Below are 27,902 nucleotides of genomic sequence, written 5' to 3'. Positions count from 1 at the left end.
TCAATGACAGTAAGCCAATTTAACTTTTCTACTTCCCACTGAAAGGGATAAAAATGAGATCACAAGCACTTCTGATTCTTGTTCAGTCTAAAGGTCCAGTCACCCAATGAAAAACTGAGCTGAAGTCATCACAATCCTGTGATTCTGACCAAGTGGAAAAACTTAGCATGGAAACAGGATTTAGCCATGACATACTTCAATATTATTTTTTGGAGGCTATCACTATCTCAAACTAAATCCATTATGATTTAAAACTGTCTTTTTATTGATATTCATTGTTTTCCAACCTGACAGTGGCCAATGATTTATATCAATTTTCTCTTAACACAGAAATTAAAGAGTCTGAAATATATCTTAAACTAAAAAATGCTTTTTCAATAGGTCTCAAGATTTTAATACAGCTGTCATTTGTAAAGCCTTACCTCCTCTCAATTGGAGAGGGTTTAGGAGAAGAAGCCAGCTCCCTTGATAAGATCATTTTTATTTGAAGCAGTGGAGGATTAAAAAAATTAGTATGACATATTGATGATGCTTTTTTATAAGGCATTTTTATTCTCTAAGTAGAAAGAACACTGCAGTTGGCTGTCAATCATTAAACCACAAATGAAGTCCTTTGCCTGGGTAGGAGATTTGCAACTATACCAATGCTGGTAAACTAACCACCAAATTATAGCCCTTTTTCCTGCCTCACCCAGATTTCACAGGGGCTGCACACCCAAATAAATGCCTCTTGGCTACCCATTCATCTAACAGCTGGAAAGATGACACTTGACATTTGGAAACTTTCCTGTGAAGATTGCTGCAAGGCTTTCCCATTAGCTTCCTGGTGAGACTGTAAGGTCGAATAAGCTGCCTCAAAACCTGCAAAGGGTAACGGAAATACTCTAATATTAAGCCTGTGCAATTTAAATTTCTAATTCTCAAATCATAGTTCTCAGATATTGTAGAAACCACTGGTATATTTCAGGGCAGAATAATTTCTTTGAAGATGTGGAATTAAAGTGATATTTTAAGCAATGATGATGGTAAGTCCCTTTTATTTAACGTTGGCACCGAAGATCTTCTAAGCAACAGAGACTTGGACATAGATAAGTTCTTCCAAGTTTGTTTTCTAAAATCCCAGACTGTCATATTTTTGGCAACCGTTCATTTTTGTCCAGAGTAGAAATCTTAAACATAAGGCCCCTGTTGTTACCATTCTTTAGGGTTTATTTTCACATCACAGAATAGCTATTAGCAATAGCTTTAAAATTCTAACAGTCTAACAACACAGGTTTGTTTCAAAAACCATTGACCTAAATATAAAATGAAACTGTAAATACCACAGTATTAAGAAAATGCTGTGATCTTATAAATCTTTCAAGTGTAAAGACAGGACTTTTTTTCTCTTTAGAAAGGGAACATTTCAAGAGATCCCCAAATCAAAAGTTTTAATAACCTGACTGTTCACTAAAGATATTAGAAAGACAAAATCCCTCACATAATCTCAAATCCTAAAAATGGCAGAAGGTGAAAGATTTCATTTATTGATATGAATGCACATAATTCAATTAGCTTTATGACAATGATCCTTCCACATTGTGCTCAATTTTGAATTCCCCATCTACAAAATGCCCTTACAATTTTCTACTCTTGCTTGTGAACTCAGTATTTCCCATGTGAAAGATTGACAAGACTGAATAGGCCTCTCTAAATGTTCAGTATATGTTCAAATGCAGATAAAATTAATAATATGATGAAAGAGGAAAATGACACATTTAAAAATATATGCAGAAAGACACTGAAGAAACAGGAGCCATGAAAGATATTTGAATCTTGAACTAATCACCATCTGAGGCTGAAGTCACTTTTTAAAAGTTAATTTAGTGATGCTGAATTTTACCCAATTAGCAACGATCCCTATTGACAGATGGGGATTCCTCAGGATGGACATCTCATGGCCCCAAATCACAAACCAACACAAACACAAACCTAGCTTTCTCAGAACATTCCACCAACAAATCCACCAACAAGGCTCTCAGCTCACAGAGAAAATTAAATACTTAGCAATGACTGGGAAGATGTCTTTCTCTTCAAACTAAAATCACAACTACCATGCTGTACTCAACTCACTCTATGGTGGAACTATGACATGACTCTCTCTCCACTAGGTACTGAAATCACAAATTTGCTTCACATAGACTACTGAACTGCCAAGAGGTGGTAATAACTTTCTGTCACTCTTGACCTGAGGTAGATCTGAACTAGTGACCAAGAGGTTAAAGGCTCTGTATCTCATTACCAAGCCCATGAGATATCTAGTTCCTTCAACAACTAGTAATTCCTTTGTGCCTCAATCAAACCAAAACAAAATACACAAAAACCTCAAGTAATAGAGAAGCAGGTCATCAGTGAAAGGGATTTATGATAGTTGTGAAGGATGTTATCGATCCATATACTATATACAACTGAGTAGAATCACATTAACTGTGGGAGAACTTCATTAAAACTTCACTAAAATATCATGTAAGTGTCACGGAAGGTGCACACCACTGTAGAAAGTTGAGCTGAAAAACACTGTGGAAAGCTAGAACTTAAAAGATACCTGTGTTGTGTGATCTTACAGGATTAGGAAAGGCATTTTAGATCTAATATGATGCCAGAATATTCATGTGTGTATTTTGTACATGTGTTCTAAGAAAATTTTGCCAAAAGAATTAGTTTCAGAAGGGATTGACAAATTAGAAAGAATGACATAAGAAATAATCATAAATAAAATAACATAACAGTATCAGGCACCAGGCTCCTCTGGCCAAGGGATTCTCCAGGCAAGAATACTGGAGTGGGTTGCCATTTCCTTCTCCAGGGGAATCTTCCCAACCCAGGGATTGAACCTGGGTCGCCCCCGTTGCGGGCAGACGCTTTACCGTCTGAGCCATGAGGGAAGCCATTATAGGAATACAGCATACCTAATTAAGGGTAAAATTTGAGAAAGAGAAAGAAGAAAACATATTATTTGCAAACATACATGTAGACAAACTCATGTGTATAGAAGGAACATCAAAATGAAACTAATAATAACATTAACTTTTTGTTGTTGAGAATGGACCTCAAATTATTGCCAATAAACAATATTCTGTAACTATTCAACTTCAACTATCCTGTAACTTAGTATTTAGTGACCCCTAAATCACTTGTAAACTCAGTAACCAAAACTTTTTTTTTAATTTAATCTTTAATGACCCAATGCCTCCTTCCTTATCCTTTGTAGTTTCTCAGGAATTCTACCTGGAAGAAACCAGGCATTATGTTTTCCATTCCTTGCCTATAGTTCAAGAAGCTCTACACAAATTCTCTCCCTTATTTGAATTTCTATACATTCCATATTTATCTTTCTACTAGTAACTCTTGTCTTCTGTTGTTCAGTATCTATCTTTGTACCACTACAACTGCGTTCATAGCAGCAACATATAAATTTAGTGAAACCCTTCCAGTGCAAGTAATAAATATTGTTTTTTTTTAATATTCCATATAAGAGAGTAAGGAGAAGGAAATGGCAACCCACTCCGGTATTGTTGCATGAGAAATCCAATGAACAGAGGAGCCTGGAGGGCTATAGTGCATGGGGTCGCAAAAAGTTGGACATGACTAAGCAACTAAGCACACACAGACACACAGAAGAGACAGTGAATTTAAAATAGAATTCTGAGTTACAGAATGACATGACTAGGGGATGTCATCATTACCCTAATGATGTAATAAAACTGAGTTTTGAGACTATAGCTTCCATATGTTTAGATTGCTTTAACATAATGTCTCATGTCTATACGACTTCTCTTATGGCTCAGAGGTAAAGAATCCACCTGCAAACCAGGAGACATGGCTTCAGTCCCTGTGACTGGAAGATCACCTGGAGGAGGAAATGGCTACCAACTCCAGTATTCTTGCTGAAAATCTCATGGATAGAGGAGTCTGGTGCGCTACAGACCAAGGGGTCACAGAGTCAGACACGACTAAACACGCACACACACAGCTCATGTTTACAAGATCATTTTCTGAGAACCCCCATGAACGCTGCTGCTGCTGCTAAGTCGCTTCAGTCGTGTCCGACTCTGTGCGACCCCATAGACAGCAGCCCACCAGGCTCTCCCGTCCCTGGGATTCTCCAGGCAAGAACCCTGGAGTGGGCTGGCATTTCCTTCTCCAATGCATGAAAGTGAAACGTGAAAGCCAAGTCGCTCAGTCGTGTCTGACTCGTAGCGACCCCATGGACTGCAGCCTACCAGGCTCCTCCGTCCATGGGATTTTCCAGGCAAGAGTACTGGAGTGGGGTGCCATTGCCTTCTCCGAACTCCCATGAATACTTTAGGGAAAATGATCTTCTGATCTAGGATTAGATTTAGAAGAATTTAGCTTGTATTCTATGTCTAATTTCTCAGAGAAGAACATAGCACATGATGAGATATCATATAGCCTTTTCCCGCTTCTACTTTTTTGTGGCTACATTTTTGTTTGTATGTTAATAGTAGAAGAAAGCAAGTGCTGAATCTTCTGAATGACTCCCTTTTTGTAAATAAAGTTTGGTATTAACTCTTCTCTTTGGTAAAGTAGGAATTAAGCACCTTTTACACCATCTTTATGAAGTTGGTTTTGCCAAACAGATTCACTGAACTAGTTTCTTCTCTCCTTTTCCTCTCTGAGACATTCAAAGGAAGGCCAAGGAGTCCTACATTTTTGTAATGGGAGGGGTACCCCTATGTGCCTATGAACCTTCTACTCTATCCATTGAGTTGTGTGCTTCATTAAGAGTGAGTTGTATGTTTCTTATCCCATTTGTGTTGGCTCTAAGTATAAATAAAAATCACATAAATTGATGAGCTGTATGAATGTGAAAAGAAAGCGGGTTGATTCTATAAAAACTAAGTTGAATATTTTCAAAGGTATGATAAAAAGGTAAGATACTAAAAAACAGTAGCTGTCAAATTAGGTGTGAGAGAAACAACTGAAATGACTTCAAGGCAATTATAGACATTCAGAAAATTACTCTGTATGTTCCTTGAAAATGTTGCTCCATTAAAAAAAAGGAAGTTGTAGACAAATATTATAGATAGGTTTAGAGAAGAAATATGTTAGAACTCCAGAGACTAGATTGAAAAGATCCTGGCCCTGCTTATTTTTTTAATGGAAATGAAAATGAGACAATCTCTAAATGCTTTAAAATAAAATGATATGCTTAAAGTATGTGTATATTTTTCTTATATATTCCCATTTTAACTTTTTTGGATTAACCAAAAAATTAGTGATTATTGTTTCATAGGACAAGACAATATTTTTGTACTCTTGTGTTTTTGAATAAATGTTCTGGATTTAACCAATTTACCATTAATAAATTTTCTAAATTTACCTATATAATTGTCTTTTTATCCCAATTAATAATTAAATGGTCTTTAATCATACTGATTAATTGTCCCCTTATTTTCTTTCTCTGGAAAGTTCAAATTCCTAGAATTTTCCATCAACTTAATCATTCCAGTTAAGGTATATTTTTAATAAGAATTAAGTTATACAAACACTATATAGCCTTCAATCACAATCTTCTAATTTCAAACTACAGAGGAACTCTCAGGAGAAGTTCTATTGCATTATTTTATTTTTAAATTTTAACACATACAAAGGGAAGATGTTAATATCAAGGACTGCTGCTAATTGGCAAGAAAACTAACATTTCAGAGTTGAAAAGTACCAGCGAAGTAGTTTGGTACAAGGGAACAGGCACTTGTGTGTTCAAATTCTGGCTTCATTTCTAACAAGATACTGACCTTGAAGATTTATCATTTAAGACTTTATTTTTACCAACTATGAAACACAGATAATGATGCCTGTTTAACAGGGTCATTTAACCCCAAAATGCACAATTTATGATAGATGCTAAACAACTGTGTGCTAGGTTGCTTCAGTCGTGTCCAACTCTTTCCAACACTATGGACTGTATAGCCTGCTAGACTCCTCTGTCCATAGATTTTCCAGGCAATAATTCTGGAATGGGTTGCCAGGCCCTCCTACAGGGGATCTTCCTGGCCTGGGGATCAAATCCCCGTGTCTTATGTCTTCTGCACTGACAGTCAGGTTCTTTACCATTAGCACCACCTGGGAAGCCCAGATACTAAAGAATTAGTTGTCATCATTTCAACATTTGACAAGTGAATAAAAAAGGCATGTTTCAAAGAGGACAAAAATCAGGGACTACTTCTTTGGGGAGTCTTCTCGCCAAAGTCTAGCCAACATTGACTTGACTACATTAGCATTTACTAGTTGCAGTAAATTTAGCTTTCTATTACGTCATACATACTTTTCTCTAATTATTTCGCATGGATAAAATAACTAAATTCAAACAACATCATAAGCTCCTTTAGAGAAGAAAGGCTGATGGGTTAATGTGCTCAATTTTCTTTTTCCCTAGTACAGAACTTTTTATCTATCCATCTGTTAACAGACACGCACACATGCATACAGACACAAACGTACACATATACACATTAGTTAAATAAATAAGTCCATTAGAAAGATAAATGTAGAAGTATGAATTTTAAATTTCATAGATTTTGTTTACCTGCAGTCATTCTTTCAGTTACATACTCATTCTTCCAGTACACTGTCAAAATTATCTTTGTATTCTTCCTTAAGTATAAGAAGAAAACTTAGATATGCCTGGACTCCACTAACATCGTATTTCAAACAAGTAAGGTGAAGTCATACTGGATCACATTAGTATACAACCAAAGAAGAGTACGTTTAATATTTTAAAATAATGACTTACAGGGGGGGGAGAAATGTTGACAAAATGAAAAATATTCCTCTCCTTATTAATTCTACATCTGACACGAGCACTTTTTTATTCAAACAATTCTTACTACATTTCTGCCCCATTGCATACATCAAATTAAATTCCCAAGCTGGGTATTCTCATCATTTTCTAACCCCAGTATTATAACAGATCCTTTCTCCTATTTTTTCTATATATTCTCCATGTTCAGGGTCTCCGCTAGCCCAGAAAGCCTTTTGGTGAAATAAAACGAAGCTGCTGCACAGGTGCAAAGTTTACGGAGCAGGCAGAAAACACCTTTGTGTTAATTCAAGGAAGACACTCTTGCTCTGAATAGAAGCAGCACAACAAAAGGTACCATTGTTCAGTGAGTGCAGCTCGGTCTGGATTTCAGCCAACTGGTACCCTTGTTTGGGTACCCCTTACACAGTAAGCAAGCTATGCAATCTTATCCAGCAGTGTTCTTTAAGTTCCGGCAATTCAAATCACTCAATATTCTTCCAGCTTTTCTTACCTTTCCTCTTTACTCGTATCCTGATTTTTATGAAGTCTGCTGACTCCATATCCTGATATCTACAGCCAGACAGAATCATCATCTCTTCCACACTTCCTTGTGCCTTTACACTTAATATTATTGCATTTGCTATTTTGTATTACATGTATGTTTACATAACTATTCTTAAAGCACCATTAAAAAAAATATTGTTTATTGGATGAATGAATGAATCCATGCAAGAATGACTACATGGAGAGACAGATTGATGCAAATGGATAAATAAGTGAATTATTAGATAAAATGGTCTTATCATTATCTGAAATAGTCTCTTTCACTCTTTGTCTATTAAAATACTGTACTTTCACATTCTATTCAAATCTCCAGTTTTATAACTTTTCTTGATTTCATTTTAATTGTTCACAGGTAACAATCTCTAATAATTTACAAATAAATATTTATTATTTTACTAAGAGCTTTCCATAAATTCTCTTCTGTATTTTTCCCTGAAATCCCATAGAGTAGCAACTTTATCATTTCTCCTTTATTAATTACCATTAATAACTTATTGATATTGATATTAATAATTATTAATATTAATTCATTAATAATTCATTTTCTTCTACAAACTCCACATCTTGGAATAATTATGTGATTTTACCAAAGTCATACAGTTTGAAACTGCTAGAATGGGATTTGAAATCTGGTCTGTTCAATCCACAACCCAAAAATCTAATGACTCTTTATACTTCCTTTAATTTATTCACTTTGGTACCCTCCCAAAGTCAAGAGTTGGACCAAGAGCTGGTACTCAATAAGTGGTAATTGATTAAATTAACTAATAAAATATAAGTAAAGATCACTTTGAGGGCTTCCCTGGTGGCTCAGAGGTTAAAGCATCTGCCTCCAATGAAAAAGACCCAGGTTTGATCCCTGGGTCAGGAAGATCCCCTGGAGAAGGAAATGGTAACCCACTCCAGTATTCTTGCCTGGAGAATCCCATGGATGGAGAAGCCTGGTAGGCTACAGTCAGATAACTATGAGAATACTGAAATCTCAACTTGGGTGTCTTTAATAACCTATTTATCTAAAAAATATATTACAAAGAAAGTCTATCCAATTGCAGTGACTGCATGCATGAAATAAGACTATAACATACATACACAATCTTTTTTAAAAAATCCATTATCCAGTGTTATATTTTTCCCTAAACAAAGCATAATATAAGACAAGGTATTATAAGCTTTCATTCATAAATATATTTCAGGCATTATAGAAAGTTTTCTAAATGAATACTACAGTTCTTACATTCATAAGAAAACACTACAGTGCTAATTAATTATATAACAAAATTTTAGTTCTCTTAACTCTTTTTTAAATTCCTTTAAAATCAATTATCACTATATATTTTTTCTATTTAATAAATGAATATATTTTTATTTTGAGGATATATTAGTAAACAGCACACCACTGGCTAGTGCAGTATCAGACCAGTAAGAAGACTCCAATCAGGGAAAAACAGGATGCTAAAGAACACACCAGGAGGAATGTGTTCCTGGAAGAGGAGGAGAAGGCAAAACCCGAAGGTCAAGAGGGATGCACACTTGTGAAACGACTGGAGTTGGGAAAGGACCAGATGTAGGAGAAATCTCGATTTGTTAGGGGAAATTCAAATTGGTTTCACGAGCTAAGGAGTATAAAGGGGAGTATGGGCTTCCCAGGTGGCTTAGTGGTAAAGAACCCACTGGCTAATTCAAGAGACACAGAAGACATGAGTTTGATCCCTGGATTGGGAAGATCCCCTGGAGGAGGGGATGGCAACCCACTCCAGTATTCTTCCCTGGGAAATCCCATGGACAGAGGAACCTGGCGGGCTACAGTCCATGGGGTCCACAAAGAATCTGACACTACTGAGTGACTGAACACACAAAGAGGAGTATACTTCACTTGAATACAAAGAGGAGCCTCTGAAGGGTTTTAAAAGAAGAACTTGTATTCTAGAAAGAAAACTCTGGCTTCAGAACAGGGGCCTTGAATTTGACAGGAGGAAACTGGAGACAATTTTAAGAGGTGACAGAGGCCAGAACTAAGATACTGACAGTACAGAAGGAAAAATCCTACTTCGTCTGTATACTCCTTTTTAGTCTCATAATTGCTTAGCACTTTGTATCCAGCACCCTCGCAGAAAGGTGGAAGTGTTAACTTTACCTGAGAGAGATTTTACCTACCTTCCATTTTAACTCTGTTTTAAAGTGCCATTCAATACTTTGTTTGACTGATCTGAATCCTACAGCCAAATCCAAACTGCTTACTGGTCACTAATTTTTAATTTTTATATATTAAAAACTATCATCCCTAGAAATCACATATATATATATATATAATCATATGTACTTTTTTTCATCATACTTAAGAGGCTATATCTTTTATGAGTAAGTGGAAACTAAGTAAAATGACTGTTCATTTCTATCAGTTCACATTTACCAGATTTAGGAAAGTAGAAAGATAACAATGAATTTAAAAATACTCTTAAGAGTCCCTCTGAATGAAAATTGTGAAGAACCACAAAACCACCACCTCCATAAAGTATAGTAAATATTTTCTATCTTTATCTTTTCTGTCTTTATCTTAAAAGCTATAAATGGATTTAAATATATAGAAAACAATAACACAAACCATTCTCCACTTGCCTGTGTTCAATTTTACCTTTTCAAATCTCTTTAGCATTGCTGCCTTCCCATCATTTTCACTTCTGCAAACTGAATTCACATCTTCAATAGGTTTTTGGCTGGCCTAGCACAAAAGCCTTTTCTCCTGAGTCCACTCTCATTTCTTCAAGGAGCTAACAGACAGGTCAGTGACATGTGTGGTCAACCAAAAATTGTATTTCACATAAAAAATAAGGAAATTAAAACAAGTTTATGAAAGTCTTTATAGGGATCAAATTGACCAGGTATATATGAGAGAGGGAAGAAAAGAAAATTTAAATAAGTAGCTCATAAAAAAGAGTGTACACAATCATGTTGTTTTATGAGAAAAAAATATATGTATAAGCACACTAGTGTAACTCTTTCAACTGTGTTTTCTTAAGAAATAACTCTATCCTGAGACTATGCTGTTTCCTACTTTTCTCATGAAGTAGCCTGTTAATAAATGAAAGTAAATATTATAATTTCATGTGTTTGAATGTCTATTTTAATGCTGTTATTCAGGAAAATAAGAAGCCATGGACCATATTTTGGTTTCCAAATTGACTTTGAAAGTTTTATTAGCCTGAGGAATCCAGAGTTTCTTTGCTTTCTGTCAAAAAGCGAAAGAAAATGGCAGAAAGCACAGAGGAACTAAAGAGCCTCTAGATGAAAGTGAAAGAGGAGAGTGAAAAAGCTGGTTTAAAACCCAACATTAAAAAAACTAAGATGATGGCATCCGGTCCTATCACTTACATCTTCCAATTCATGGCAAATGTTTTCCCCGTGTTTCATGGGGAAACAATGGAAACAGTGACAGACTTTATTTTCTTGGGCTCCAAAATCACTATAGATGGTGACTGCAGCCATGAAATTTAAAGATGCATGCTCCTTGGAAGAAAAGCTATGGCAAACCTAGATAGGATATTAAAAAGCAGAGACACTACTTTACTGACAAAGGTCTGTATAGTCAAAGCTATGTTTTTTCCAGTAATCATATATTGGTATGAGAGTTGAACCATTAAGAAAGCTGTGCTTCTAAGAATTGATGCTTTTGAACTGTGGTGTTGGAGAAGACTCTTGAGAATCCCATGGGCAGCAAGGAGATCCAACCATTCAAGCCTAAAGGAAATCAGTCCTGAATATGGACTGACACTGAAGCTGGAACTCCAATACTTTTGCTACCTGATGAGAAGAACTGACTCATTGGGAAAGACCCTGATGCTGGGAAAGATTGAAGGCAGAAGAAGAAGGAGACAAGAGAGGATGAGATGGTTGGATGGCATCACTGACTCAACGGATGTGAGTTTGAGCATGCTCTGGGACTTGGTAATGGACAGGGAAAGCAGGCATGCTGCAGTCTATTGGGTCACAAAGAGTCAGATATGACTGAGTGACTGATCTGAACTGAATCCAGAGTCTGAGGACCACTGATGTAGAGGATTTGACTCTAGGAATCAGAAATTTTAAATACGGGAAGTAAAACAAGTTTAGGTGGTTGTGCTTGGTTTTAAAAGCAGTGAGTTTGAAGTGTAGGTAAAATATATATATAAGTGGAGTAGTGAATTTGAAATGTAGTTTAGGCAAGTGAAGATGTTCAGCAGCCAGTGAGACCGACAGAATTTCCTACTGGAGATACACAGTAGGAGGTCAAGCACGTGGGTGCCCTGGGAGAATACTATGAATCTAAGAAGAGAAGAATGAGGAAATACAAAAAAGGGTGATAGGTTTGAGGACAGAAGAAGCAAAAAGAGCCAAAGCAGGAGTCCATCCTCAGTAGTTGTCACGAATTGTTCCTGCTTTGTGTTTCTGAGGTCATGGGGACACTCCAAACTACAGATGCTGCAGAGCCTGCAGTTGAAACCACCACTGATGCATCTCCCCAAAACACTAACAGCTTCCCCAGTGGCTCAGTGGTAAAGAATATGCCAGCAATGCCGGAGACATAAGAAACACAGGTTCTACCCCTGGGTTGGGAAGATCGCCTGGAGGAGGGCATGGCAATTCACTCCAGTATTCTTGCCTAGAGAATCACATAGACAGAGGAGCTTGGCAGGCTACAGTCCATAAGATCTCAAAGAGTCAGACATAACTGAAGTGACTTAGCATGCATGCATGCAAAAACACTGCTTCCTAAATCACACTTTTGTCTCAGTGCACAGCCAGTAGGGTTTACAACCATAACTGCTGCTGCTGCTGCTAAGTCACTTCAGTCGTGTCCAACTCTGTGCGACCCATAGACGTCAGCCCACCAGGCTCCCCCGTCCCTGGGATTCTCCAGGCAAGAACACTCGAGTGGGTTGCCATTTCCTTCTCTAATGCAGAAAAGTGAAAAGTGAAAGTCAAGTCGCTCAGTCGTGTCCGACTCTTCATGACCCCATGGACTGCAGCCTACCAGGCTCCTCCATCCATGGGATTTTCCAGGCAAGAGTACTGGAGTGGGGTGCCATTGCCTTCTCCATACAACCATAACTAGACCTTTATATTTCTGGGACACCACACTCTAGTCCACATCCTGGTATCTCAAGCTCCATTACTCAGAGATGCCAAAGTGAGGTGAGAGTGAAAGTGAAAGTCGCTCAGTCATGTCCAGCTCTTTGCAATCCCATGGACTGTACAGTTGATGGAGTTCTCCAGGCCAGCATACAGGAATAGGTAGCCGCTCCCTTCTCCGGGGGATCTTCCCAACCCAAGAATCGAACCCAGGTCTCCCACATTGCAGGTGGATTCTTTCACCAGCTGAGCCACAAGGGAGGTGCAAGTAAGTAAGTTAACTGAACATAAAAATATGATGTAATCAGTACCAAGTCCAAGCCCTACCTAGGAAGTAAGTAGTCACGGATGAATTACAGAAAGAGTAGGAGAACAATCAGAACAGACTAAATAATCAGGACAAAGAGGAAGAAAAATATTCAAGGAAACATTAAAGACAAAGTAAATCCTGTTAGCATGTAAGAAACCAAAAATACCAAAAGGAGGCAGGCAGGAATTATACTTTGAATTTAGAGTTTTTCCTGAATAGGAAAGAAAAATAAGAATTTTACTTGCAAAAACAAACTTTTCCAGATACATTTTATGTAAATTAGGTCACTGTGTCTACATTTAGTTAAAACATAGAGCAAGAGAAGAGAGCATTTCATCAAAAAGGAAGACAACTGAAACCTAGTAGCTATGGCTTTTTATCCCCCAGACCACAAAGTTACTGTAGCAGAGTAGTTTATTTTACATTTTATCATTTTTATGTTCTGCTTATGTATCACAAAACTCAATAGTGAAAAATATTAGAATGTATATTGATAAAATACTTGTTTTCTTTTCAATTAGATGCATATAATTTAGGAAGTAAATAGGAGCTCACCTGTTCAAATGGACAGACAACATAGTTTTCTGGATTGATAAATCTTTAGGAATATAGATTTTATATCATACTGTATATCATCCAGATTTGATAAATATATTATCTATGTCCTAAAACACTGATGACTCTTTTAAACACAGAGGATAAATAACTTCATAGTATCTCACTGGTAGAAATGCACAATGAATTTTCAATCACCTAAACAGGTCTGTTATTCAGTCCACATTTAAAACTTTTATCCAAGAAAATATATATGTGACATATATCACAGATATAGTTACTATACACCTTATAGAAATGCTCATACGAATAAGTAGCAAAGATAAATGAAGTACTAATCCACTGGAAAAAAAGTAACTGAATTTGATGGTAAACGCCTACCTGTATATATCTGTGAATGTACCAAGAGGCTTGCTTTCCATCATTCACAGATTCCACTGTAGTGTTGGCTATACCAACAACATCACCACCTGCAAACACCCATGGTTCACTGGTTTGCATAGTTTCTGGATCTACTTCTGGGAGATCCCATCTGTTAAATTTTATAGGGCTCAAGGCTTCTTTTACTGCAAAAAGTGAAAGAAAGCAAGCAATGACTAATTTGTGCAACACATAACAATAATTTGAAAATTAAGAAAAATTATGATTTAATTATTATTCTAGGGATTCAAAAAACTGTTTTTAATGAACCATAAAAATGGAAAGTTAATGAAATATCTGAGTTAACAATACATTCAAAGTGTACTGACTTACTCAACTTAAAATAAAACTCACATGTACAGATACAGGCAATATTTTAGATCTGGTATTTTTGTCTAAGAAGTATGGGAGACTAGAGTCCTTTAAATATTCTAAATGTTATAAAAAGCATTTTCTAAAACTTTGTCCATAACCATTATTTTCACAAATGTGTTACTTATATGACCCCAAATTTATTCCTGTGTAACACCAGTGTAAGTTATATTATGAATTTGAGTCAGTTGTCGATATCTTCCATTCGCAGAAAGTTTTATAAACAAGAAAAAATCTTATACATTTTCATCAAGTTTTTTACACTTAATGTTAGGTGATTTAATGAATCCAGAATACAGTTAAAATTAGCCAGCAAAAATCAACAAATGCAAACATTAACATTAGCTCTTTGGGGAAATTTCTCTGTAAAAGAGATTTAAATTTTCTGCTAAAGATGTTGTGTCCCAATGAATTTAAACATGTCAGAAACAGGGAGAAATTGAATCCCATTAAGAAAATATTTCTAAAGAAGTTGACTAGACACGTGATCTGGATATTAGGAAGAGATAAAAAAAAGTAAGTTAGATAAAAAGTTGATCTAGAGAAGAAATGAAGAAAGGTAGATAGTACCACATATGATGGGGCAAACTGAGCCAATGTTTAAGATAAAATGCTCCTTTCAGATATTCACGTGATAAGTTTTAAGCAGAGCTTCTCGTGTGTCTCTGTATGTGCTAAGTCACCTTAGTGATGTCCAACTCTTTGCCACCAGAGTGTAGCCCACCAGGCTCCTCTGTCCACAGGATTCTTAGGAATACTGGAGTGGGTTGCCATGCCCTTCTCTAGGTGATCTTCCCAACCCAGGAACTGAACTCACATCTCTTATGTCTCCTGCATTGACAGGTGGGTTCTTTACCACTAGTGCCACCTGGAAAGCCCTACAGGTTCTCATGATATACTAGAGGGAGCTATTCTTTACTATAAATGAAAAGAAAATATAACTATGTAAACTAAGGGAGAAGATAATAGAAGTTCTTGGAGCACAAAAGTTAGTTGTTGAATAGATTGACAATTTAAGTGCAAAATTAAATAGCCAAGTGTAAAAACAAACAAAAAAAAGTTATTCTAATTTTCTTTTTCTGAAAAATCATAGAAAAAATATAAAAATAAACTTTGGTACATGTTTGTAGTTTTCTGCTTGAAACAGATTAGAATTCTAGAAAACCATTAAGGGACTATTGTTGATTGTGCTTTCTCCACAAGACTGTAGGTTCCATGAGAACAAGAATATATCCATGCTGTGGTGCTTACCACTGTGTCACTAAGCCTAGTATATCACTTAAAACATGGAAGACACTCAATTCAATGGATAGATGAGTGGATGGATGGATGGCTGGCTGGATAAATAAAATAGTAGATGGGCCAATGCCATCATGCTCAGGTTTCTATTTAAAAATCTTCTACTGTTTGTATCTCTGATGCAATTTCACCTTTCACTGAGAGCAAAATTTAATATTCATATAATTGTTTTCAATGCAGAATGGCATTATGAGAAGATTTTTCTAATGTTTTTAAAGGTCACATGGAAAGAAACCTTAACATTTGTTCCCTATTGCATAACAGATCATCACTACCATCCGTTGACAGTTATCTGAGTTGCAAAACTTTGATAGTGAGCATGGCTCATCTGTTCAACTCATTATAATAATGGTAACTGTTAACACACCATCATTGAATGGTATAGCCGCAAGGGAAGCCCAAGAATACTGGAGTGAGAGCCGATCCCTTCTCCAGGGGATCTTCCTGACCCAGGAATCGAACTGGGATCTCCTGCATTGCAGGCAGATTCTCTACCAACTGAGCTATCAGGGAAGCCCCATAGATAAGCATAAACATATGCAAGAGATAAAAAATAATTCTCCTATATAAGAAATGACCTTATTTGTCCAAGACTTTGATAAAACCTTGTCCTGCATAGAGATCTGAAATAAAGATGATTTTTAAATGAGGAGGAATTCGAAACTACTTCACTAGGAGATCAAAGCCTTTTTATACATTTTTCTCATTTTTTATAGGAATACTCTTGAATGTTAGCACAGATTTCACTTTAAGCTTGAGCAAGGCAGGGATTATGCCTTAGTTATCTTTGATTTCCCACTGCAGCTATTAGTCAAAGACATATATACTGTGAAGTTATTGAAGATTAAGCTCCAGGGTCCCTCACTTGCATGGGCCTCTTTCAAGACCTAAATTTGAATTTGCAATTTTTTTCTTTTTTTATAAAAAGCCCTCAAATTATATAGGATTCAGGTCTCACAAAATTTGAATCTATTCAAGCTCAGTGAATCAAAAATAGTAGGTGCCAAATAAATGCTTGAATTAAAGTGAAATTCATGAGTAATGCGTTTTATAATTTTGTATGATTTAATGCACATGGTATGATTCACTTTAATATTAGAGTGCCATCACTAATTCAGTCAAAAAATAGTCAGGGGATGTTATTAGAAGTTTAATAAGTAATTATTGCATTTCTTAAAATATGTAGCACCAACACTATAAACTAACCTAGGAATATGCATTTGTGAATTCAAAAGCACTAATTCTATTCACAGGGATTTCCGTTAGATACACATTGTATTATTTTGTCTCTAGACATTCATATATACTCTTGTTTACTTTTTAAATTATGTTCTTTTTCCTCAATATTTGATTAAATTATAACTTGAAGTCTTAGATCTGACTACAAACTGTTTTAATTATATTCTATCATTTGTAACATCCAACTAACCTCATAAATAATCAAATAATTTCCTGATACTCTATTCCAAAAGAGAATTTATGTCTCATATTAAAAATTATCTCAGCTCTCTTTTAAAAATCATCTATTTAATTCCCCTCTACTCTTTTTTAGAGGCCTTCAAGTTTAAAATGTTCATAGCTTCATTTAATAAATAAATAGAACACATTGAGAGACCAAGCATTTGATTATGCTGTTATGAAATAGTATAGCAAAGCTTACATCAATCAAAATAAAACATTTCTTTGCATTTTAATATCTAATAGTTCAACTTGTCCTTTATCATTTAGACAAACTTTATCATTGAAAAAGTAGAACATGGACTGCTTGTAAGAATGTAAGTGACCCTTAAGTGAGTCAGAAATGTTTTCTATCAGTGGCACTAAGCAGCTAACACAGGAATGACTGTTCATTACAACTAGAACAGCAAATGATTAGGATCATTTCCCTCTAAGCACAACAGACTCAATATTTAAGCATGAGAGGTAGAGAGAAAGAAAGAGACAGAGAGAAAGAGGGGGGATCATTAATTTTCTGAAATTTGGTTGATTCTGACTGTGGATCCAAGTAACACTTTTCACAATTTCAAGGACTCTTTTGAAAGACAGAAGTTATTTCCATCATTTAATCATACTTTAAAAGCTCTAAAGTATTTAAGTCAGAATGCAAATTAAAGATTCAGTGAAAAAAAATACATGTGCTTTTATTCATAATTTGTCAGAAAGGAGTTCATTTATTTAGCTGCTTCTTATGAGGGAGACTTTCATCCTCGTCATTATAACCATCCTTCTATGAACTCCTCACAGCTCTCTTACATCTCTGCTGATACGTCTAACTTGGGATACAATAAAAATAAGTCTCAGAAGGATATCTTCTGTTCTGCCTTTATCTGGCTTGGAAAGAGTGAAAGCATAAGTGGATGAAAAATGTATATTTACATTTGCAAACCAAATAACTGCTTGTCATTTCCTGTGAAGTGTTAAATGAATATTAATAGAAGGATTGTATTATTTTCTTTCTTGTTTATAAAATAATGGGGGTGGGTAGAGTGGGATTTTCTGTTATGATCATACACAGTTTCCCCACAGATTTTCGTGAGATCGCGTCTTGCTGGAGACTGCAGCATATGCCCTGGTAGCTCCGTAGATGAACAGAAAAAGAACTTGAAAAAGAATCCCAAAATGTGCTTATTCACAGCCTATATTATTCTGCAAATGGGAGAGAAATGTGTTAAATGATATGGTGCCTGGAATTTTATGCAGTCTTTAAAAGGAACAAAAACATCCTTTATTCATACCAAACATTCAAGATTTATGTTAATTTTCGGCTTTAATTACTACTATGTTCCAATGAGCTGATTTAAAAAACAAAGACACTCTGAGGTAGCTTTAAAACAAGAAACGGTTTTGAAATAGGAACTTTTAGTCAACTTAATGTTATGCGTGAAATGATTTTTTTATATAGACTTAATTGTATTGTGACACACAAGTTCTTCAATAAGCCACAGCTTAAAATTGCAGAAACCCTCCCCGAGGGACACATCACTAGCAGATGCAGATTGCCAAGGTCAATTAAACTGATGTAGCTGTGCTGTCATATATGTAGAAGAGAAACCCACGAGCATATGACAAGTATATTTCTCAGTATTTATAAAAAGATGTCAAAGATGTTATATTTTAGTACATAAATATAAATTAATTCTCCATAAACAATAAAACAATACAACAGAAATTATAATGAAGAAGGATTATTAGTATTCTTCAGTGAATTTGAGATGCTATAAAACAATGGATGGAATAAAAAAATTCCAACATTTATAAGAAAATGATATCTTGAAAACAGATGAATTCATCTGTGTGCTTGTTGCTTAATTGTACATAACCTAATAGCCAATAGGACCAAAGCACGATGAAACAAAAAGACAAGCTGAGGCAATAATCTCAGTAAATCAGAGCTGAAAACAAAATATCAGCAAGAGCAAATAAATTCTAATTACAGGGCCAGCATATCAGAGCTGTTTAAATAGAATAACCTGGGGTGAGGAGGGGACAGAACCACAGAATGCCTAAGAATATCAAGTCCTGAAGGCATGAGCTCTGTCCTCACATCTCCCGCTTCCTCTAAGTATTCGAATCAATATGCAGTCCATTCCCAAACACAACGAAGAGAACAATGAAGATTCATCAACTTCTTTCTGTAAACCCCTTAAAAGTCAACCTTGATACTGTACCTTCCTCCCCCTCTTGGACCTCAAGTAACTCTGGTTGTTTTTAGAATATCATTTTTCTCTTATTCTCCTCTTTCACCTCCTACATTGAATGAAAGTAAAAGCTGCTCAGTAGTGTCCGACTCTTTGCGACCCCATGAACCATACAGTCCATGAAATTCTCCAGGCCAGGGTACTGGCATGGGTAGCTTTTCCCTTCTCCAAGGGATCTTCCCAGCCCAGGGATCAAACCCAGGTCTCCCATATTGCAAGCGGACTCTTTACCAGCTGAGCCACAAGGGAAGCTCAAGAATACTGGAAAGGGTAGCCTATCCCTTCTCCAGTGGATCTTTCCGACCTAGGAATCAAACCAGGGTTTCCTGCATTGCAGGTGGATTCTTTACCAACTGAGCTATCCGGGAAGCCCTAGGTTGAATAACTGGTTTTAACCTGAGTCTCTCTTCTCACTGCAATTCTTACATCTTCTATCTAATTTCTTAATTGACACTGACTTCCTACCTTTTTCACCACCCAATTATTCCTTTCAGTTTATCCCTCTTATGAAAATATGGTATTTATTGTCACCAAGTTCCATGACCTCAGTCCTCCTCGCTTTTGCCTTTCTATAGCACCCATTGGCTGAATCATGTTAATTTTGATCTCTTTCTCTGATTTGCAGAATGCTACACTATCTGGGCTCTCATTCTTTTTAAACTGCCCATGGACTTCATCTGGCTTCGCCTCATCTCATCCTCCTCCTCTTTCCAGCTCTCAAACATCATTTGCTACACTTCACTGGATCAGAAATTATAGTCATCTTCTGTCTTTAAGCTTCATCTCTCTGGAAGTGACCTCAAATGCTACCTTCCACTTTTTTATTCTGACACTCCCACCTGCCTGTTAGAGATTCCAATGTGGATATTCTGCTGTCCCTCCTAAATCATCACATCTAAAACCCAGTTCAACAGCTTCCTCTGGGCCTTTCACATTTTACAAGCGATTATTAGTAAGCTTGGTTGTTCATGTCTCCTGCTCATTGTGACCACTGAAGCTTCACTGAAACTCTCTTCACTATGATGATACAGAGGGCCACATCCAGCGACTCTTGCAGTGATCACCCCAGTTCAGGACCAGGACTAGGGTGAGGTGGGGTGATGCCCCCAAATAGTAAGGTTTAAGAAGGTCTTTAGGCACAAGATCATGCAAAGGCAGTTCAGTGCCTCAACTGTCTCAGCCTAAGCATGGCACTGCCTTCCTTGACTTGTCAGGACCTCTCAAGGCAGCGGCCCCCCACTCCAGTGCTCCTGCCTGGAGAATCCCGTGGACGGAGGAGCCTGGCGGGCTGCAGTCCACGGGGTCGCGAAGAGTCGGGCACGACTGAGCGACTTCCCTTTCGCTTTTCACTTTCATGCATTGGAGAAGGAAATGGCAACCCACTCCAGTGTTCTTGCCTGGAGAATCCCAGAGACAGGGGAGCCTGGTGGGCTGCCGTCTGTGGGGTTGCACAGAGTCGGACACGACTGAAGTGACTCAGCAGCAGCAGCAGCAGCACCAGCTGCTCAGATAACCACTTCCTCCTCATGAAAGTCCCTTATCTAGGCTTCAATGACACCACACTTCCTGCCTTTCCCTGTGCCTCCATGATCACACTTTAACCTTTACTGCTGTTTTTTCTATTCTCCTTTCCTAAAAAGCAAAAACCTGGAAATAGATCTTAATTTTGGTGTAATTTTTCGATCTTTTCTCTCCAGTCATCTCATCATGTGGCCAATTACCATATTCTAACAACTCAACAGAAAGAAATCCTCTCCTAGTTACTTCCTACATCCCATTCACATCACCCTCACCTAAGGAAGAATGTGAAGAAAAGCAATTAGCATTTATTGAGCCCTTGTATATAGCAGACATGATTCTGGATATTTCCATACAGTAATCTCCTTTATACCACAACCCAATTCTTGAAGTTAGGTATTATTAATAGCATCCTAAATACAGCTAAGAGATGGCAAAGTCAGTATATCAGTTTAGTCACTCAGTCGTGTCTGACTCTTTTGTGACCCCATGTACTGCAGCATGCCAGGCTTCCCTGTCCAAGACCAGCTCCTATGAAACCAGTTATTTCTCACTTCCAAGCTCTTCTTGCCACTGACCCTTGGTGTGAGGGCAAAAAAAAAAAAAAAAAGCTAGGGATAGGCCAAAAACAGTCTCTCTCCTGGGAACAATGGGAATAACTAAAATGAAGCAGGTTGGAGTTGAAGAGACAGTGATTATTTTTCTTGTAAGTCTTATTTCCACAATTTGAGAGTCAGTTCATTGTAAAGAGGAAGCCCAAATATTTCCCTTTAAAAATAAAGCTTCTAAAGAAAGTCTCTGGCCTTCTCAAGTGGCTCAGTGGTAAAGAATCTGCCTGCTAAGCAGGAGATACATGTTCGATCTCTGCATTGGGAAGATATTCTGCAGAAGGAAATGGCAACTCACTACAGTATTCTTGCCTGGAAAATCCCATGTACAGAGGAGCCTGGCAGGTTATAGTTCATGGGGTCTCAAAGAGTTGGACAAGACTTAGCAACTAAACAGCAACAAAGAAAGTCTCTATGTGACAATTACGCTGACGAGTAGAATCGGCAGTTGGCTAATACCTTTTGATTGATTTAACTATTTGAATTATCCACTGCTATTTAAAAAAATGTTCATTTGGATATGCTTGTAGAACTCAGACAATGTAAAAGTACAGATTTAATTTTCGTTCCCTCCTTGCCCAGGACAAGCTTAGGCTCCCCAAGTTAAATACAAAAGATAGATGTCAATAATAGCCTGTAGCAACTCCTTTTGTTTTACTTGTATTCTACAGGGAGTCTCCTTCTCATTTCCTAAACTGACCAACTAATCAATTCAGAATTAAAATTGCCTAAGCACTTCACCTTGATTTGCTTATTTCTCTGCAATAATTCCATCTATTTAAAACACTAAACTCCTTGAAGATTTGATTTCATTTTCTCTGGAAGAGATCTCTCAAGGAGGTCAGTGTCCTTGAAGAAAATATATGGGGATTGTTTTCAAATTCTCTGTTGGATTCCCAAATGCTGCACTTTGATTTGCTTATTTATATTCAATGATACCATCTACTTAAGACTACAAACTCCTTGAAGGAATAGACCATCCTTTAATCTGATTTGGACTATAATCATCATAATTCTATGCACATTTGGGTGCTTAATACCTCTTGATAATTAGGAGACAGTGAAAAAAAGTGGAAAGGCTGCTGAAATATTTTATATAACTTCTCAGTGAAAGAACTTCTTAAAATGTTGAATGATACCATCAAGTGTTAGAAATAATTACAGAAAGGGGTTAAAAAATGTTTAATATAAAATCCTCATTTGCTGCATTTAAAGCATAAATAAAAACAAATAGAAAGCCAGAACTAAATTACACTACTTGTGAAAACAATATTATTAAAATATAAGTGAATACTGAAAAATATTTTAATTAACAAAATAAATCAAATGGAAAAGATTCCCTAAATAGAGCTTTAAAAGTAAGTCTATGTGTGTTTGACTGCCATGACTAATTATGTATCCATGTAATGTGTGTTCAATTTGGGCTTATTTAAATAGCAGAAATGCTCATTAGCTGCAGTATATCTGTGAAGCTTCAGTAAACAGTTTAATGGTTTTTATGTTTAACCAATTTCATAAGTTCCTGTAATTTTAGCTTTAGCAGCTCATTAATGTTATTTTTTGATATCCATCTTATGACTTTTTTTCCTTGTCAATCGGCTACAGGCAGATTTCAGTGCAAATTTAGAACATACAATAGAATTTATTTTAAACAATTTTAGCATGCAAATAAATGCAAAAGTCAAAAATATAGGTTCTATATAGAGTATTGATTGTATTACTATGTAGTCAATAAATACCTTTGGTACTGACAAAGGCTATATATTAAGTAGAATTTGTGATGATAATAATGACAAACAATTATTGAGTGCCCCCATGAACATGTAGCTGGTTCTGGACGAGTCAAGTCATGTTATCTCTTTGTATTTTCACAGAAGAGGTATTACTTTAATTTTATAGTTGAGGAAACTGAGACTAAGTTACACAGATTACTATCTCATAATTTGAACCTAACTACAAGCCACTATCGCTGTTCTAAGTGGGAATACCCAGAGTTCTTTATGGGCGTTTGGAGATAAACAACTAAACCTTAGCAGAGATTAGATTAGATATAGTCATAGGATGGAAGAAGTTCTTAGAGAAAGAGCACAAGTCTCAGTAAAAATAGAATGAACCATTTATTTTTAAAGTGGTAGCAATCACTACCTGAGCTAAAGCCAGAAGAGGAATCATCAGAGTTTCATGAAGATCAAGGTATTTCTTTGCCACACGAACCAAGAAGTGGTAATTTTAAGAAATGTCAAATACAAGAGAAATGTAAGGTAGATAACTAGATTTGAGGATCTGGAGGTCAATGAGCAGTAAAAAGAGGACATTTGTAGATAAATGATGAAGCAAAAATCAGAATAAAGGGGGTTAAGGAGAAAAGATCTGGCAAAGACAGCAAGGCAGTGCATACAGGATATTCTTCTGGGAGTTTAATAATGATTGCATAGGGAAAAAAATTAAGGCAGTAGCTTGCATTCATTCATTCTATTAGCAAGTATTTATTTATTGTCTACTGTGTAGTAAATCCAGCTGTAGGCACTGTAGTAAAGCACAGATAAGGGACATGTCCTTCTATGATGTACATTTCAGTTGGTAGAAGATAAAATAAATAAAAGTAAATAAGTAAGTGAACCAAATGATGGTGAAAATGGCTACGAAGAGAATGACATGAATGAGAGTGTTATGTGGTGAGGGGACTGAGACGTAGAAGATAGAGCACGGTGGGGATGGAGGGGCACAGACGATTCTTTGATGAGATGACATCTGAGCTAATACATGAAGGATAAGACAGGGATGGCATGTGAGGACCTTGAGGCAGATCATTCCAGGCAGAGGGAACCATTACAGAGGAGTTAGAATGAGCTGAAGTTGATGCATTTGGAGAGCTGAAGGGAGACTTTATGTGGGTAGAAGAAGCAAGTGAGAAGAGAGGAGGCCGAGAGACAGGCAGAGGCTGATCGAAGAGGGCTTCAGAAGCTGGGAAGGATTTTATTCTAAATAAAGTAGAACAAAATAGAACTGATTTGTTTTATGTATCTCATTCTAAAGAAACTAGGAAACCACTGGAAGGTTTGGAACAGGGGGATGAAATGATGTAATTTCTGTTTATAAAGCTGATTCTGATAGGATTATAAGGAAGAAAGAGTAAACACAGGGTGACAAGTGAGAAGGTTTCTAGTTTCTATGCAAGTGACAGTGTCCAGATCTAACCATTGCCTCAACAGAAGGAGGACTGCTTGTCTTCATGTGACACTTTACATAAACATTACTTTCAAATGTTCTTGTCTTTACCTTGAATTTTCTGTAGGGGCATTTAGAAAAAAGCAATCATTTCATTCTGTTCATCCCAACATTTATCCATCTCTTCATTCATCCATTTATCCATTCATTCAGTGACCCCTTTAGACTGCTGGGTACTTTGGATTAAAATATGAATAAATTATCCTGCACTCCTACTGTCAACATAATTAGAATATATAAAGTGTATGGACTGAAACAAGAGAAGACCAGGAGCCGATTAATTATATGTGGTGAGGGGAACCTATTTCATCGACATGGCCCTTTAGATTTCAGGTACCCACCAACTTTAGAATAAAATTTAAATACTTTAGTCTTACACTAAAACATTTTGTGAATTAGCAATGATATATTTTTCCACCTTTACTTTTTCTTGTTGGATGCCTTATGATCTAGCCAAAGGAATTAGCCCTTGTATTATCCACCCTGTTCACTCTGACAAAATGTGCTTTCCCCTTGTCTCTAGTCTCTTAAGTCCAACCCAGTTCCCATCTCTATTACAAATACCCCTGCCTCCATAAAACCTTCTTTGATGATTACAGCTGGAAGTCATCTCTCCATCCTGTGTGTTACGCAGGATATAACAGTGTATCTATTTCTCCTTGAGTCTACCTAATGGCATTTTAATGTGCATTTTCCCTCTCTTTTAGACTGCAAGCTACTGTAGACAGGGTCAATGTATTCAATTTTTGTGAACTCAGGAGAACTTAACACAGAATCTAATAAACCAAGAATGAAAGCATAGGAAATAAAGTTCCACAAGTATGTAGGAGGGCAGATTAGAAGGGTGTCAGAATTAAACAGAAGCATTTGGTTTCAATCCCACCATCAGGGGAGAATAACTTTAGGTTCTAAAGCATGAGAGTAATGCAATGATACTGATGATCTGGTAGCCCATTTGGCATCAGTGTTCAAATACAGGGAAAACACTGGGCCATATTCAACCAAGTGAATCATCACTATGCTTTTCAGAGGACTTGGAAAATCACTGGATGTTTGCTGAATATAATATGCTTAGTACTCTTTCATGCACTTGTATGGAAAAAGTGGTTGTGTAATTGAAAGTCCCTTGAAAACATTTTAAAGAGCTTCATACTTACAAAATATAAGAATGGTTGGAATGGAAACAAGGTGAGCATGAGATTGAGTGAGACCTCTGAATACATGTTCAAATAAGAGCTGGCTTTCTACTCCAGCAATGCCAGCATGCTGGGGAAATCTAATAAATTATATGAACATACTACACTTGCATTAGGTAGCTTCCACATTTGGGGGTTACATATTAAGTATGCTTCCCCAGCAGCTATTTGGTAAAGAATCCAAATTCATGTCTGGGTTCAATCCCTGGGTCAGGAAGATCACCTGAAACCCATTCCAGTACTCCTGCCTACTCCCACTCCAGTATTCTGGCCTGGAGAAACCCATGGAGAGAGGAGCCTGGCTGGCTGCAGTCCACTGGGTTGCAAAGAGTCAGACACGATTGAAGCGACTTAGCACATATTAAATATGATTCAATGTAATTTCCTAACTCATAAAATTACAACTTATATGCATGTAGGTTAATATCTAACTTATCTGTCTAAAATAGGTATATTGTTATTTTTATTTTCTGCTTTCAGCCAAGAACACAGATGCAAAGTAATTAACAATAATCTGTAATATGAAATATATACTACTAAGAGCATTAGTATAAAATCCACATCATTACTAAATTTATAATTTGACTAAATTTTGTATCTTGATTTTACAACATGGCAGCTTACTATAATACTTCACAAGAATATCAGGTTTCAGAATAAACTTTTAGTGTACCATGAACTAACTAGTATTTAAAAGACAAATATAAAATAGGCTATGTCAATAAAGCTCTTGACATGTATTACAGTCACTATATGCTGAATACCATTTTCCTACATTTGAAGATTTCTGCTCTCTGAAACAATTATGTTATTTTTCCATTTTCTACTTTCTTTTCCCAGCAAAACTTGTTACATGCCACTGCTCGACTTCTTGTATGTAATCTTTGATTTGATGGAAAAGTACTGATTTATCCACTATCTCCCTGTAAGAATGCATATGATATCAACCACTAGTGAAACCTGGAAAATAAAGATAAGGGAAGGCCTGAACAGAGCTATTCACTGGGGAAACAAACCTATTCCTATGCAGTTATTAGAGGGAAGTAAAATAATTACAGAAATATCATGTTATGCTTCAAATGGATGTCTAAGGCAGTTGTAAGTGATGTGATGTTGATTCCAAATCACTTTCAACACTGTTATCAGTTTGACCTCCTTCCTCATCACCTCCACCCCTTTACAGTAATTCCAAAGAAAAACTGTGCAAAGATTCCATTATTTTGATGGTTATTCTGCAGAAATGCCACTACTTGCTTTAAATTCTACCACTTTATCCTCACTCTGCACAGTATATTCTATAATAAAAACATAATAAATTTTTCAATGAGAAAAAAAATCTGATAATTAGGGCAATTTTTAAGAAAATATGTACAATTCTACTATTGGTTTTCTGAGAATGCTACTTTTCTAAAACAGGGTTAAAAGGAAGACAATGTACAGGGACTGAAAAAGGATTCATTCTCATCACTGGGCCAACAATACAAAGGATATATCAATGTTTTATTTCTCAGGATAATGGAAAGGTAGCATCAGGAACTACATGCATTAGTAAAACTGAGGGACGTGCAGAATCACAGACTAAAACTGTCTTGATGCCCAAGTCCTCCTAAAATATTTACCATCTAAAGATCAGCATAAGAAAGGCTGATTTTTTTTTCCTGTTCATAATATGAAAGATTCTTCTTGATTTCCAGAAGAAATGCCACATGTCCTCTTTATTCATACTTTTAAGAAACTGTCATCTAAACTATAAGTTATAATAGTCTTTATTCATTAATTCAACCAATGAATAACCACTATTCTAGACACTAGGTTATGACAGTGAGAAGACAAATGATATATGATGACACCTACTGAAATGGTCGGGACCTGAAAGAAGCAGAGAGATTAAGAAGAGGTGGCAAGAATGCACAGAAGAACTGTACAAAGAAGATCTTCATGACCCAGATAATCACGATGGTGTGATCACTCACCTAGAGTCACATCCTGGAATGTGAAGTCAAGTGGGCCTTAGAAAGCATCACTACAAACAAAGCTAGTGGAGGTGATGGAATTCCAGTTGAACTATTTCAAGTCCTGAAAGATGATGCTGTGAAAGTGCTGCACTTGGTATGCCAGCAAATTTGGAAAACTCAGCAATGGCCACAGGACTGGAAAAGGTCAGTTTTCATTCCAGTCCCAAAGAAAGGCAATGCTCAAACTACCGCACAATTGCACTGATCT

The 27,902-nt window shown here is 36.5% G+C and overlaps 1 protein-coding gene across 1 annotated transcript in view; it reads right to left on the bottom strand.

The window, feature by feature from the left end:
• Positions 1-27,902, bottom strand: part of DPYD (dihydropyrimidine dehydrogenase) — a 916,336-nt gene that overhangs the window by 475,024 nt on the left and 413,410 nt on the right. The window contains exon 12 of the mRNA XM_040232247.1: positions 13,722-13,906. Coding sequence (XP_040088181.1) covers positions 13,722-13,906 — 185 coding nt within the window. The remainder of the gene's footprint in view (positions 1-13,721; positions 13,907-27,902) is intronic.

This window comes from Oryx dammah, unplaced genomic scaffold, assembly GCF_014754425.2.
Source record: "Oryx dammah isolate SB20612 unplaced genomic scaffold, SCBI_Odam_1.1 HiC_scaffold_28, whole genome shotgun sequence".
Lineage (NCBI taxonomy): Eukaryota > Metazoa > Chordata > Mammalia > Artiodactyla > Bovidae > Oryx > Oryx dammah.
The sequence above is the reverse complement of the archived record's forward strand: the minus strand, read 5'-3'. Positions and strand labels throughout refer to the sequence as shown.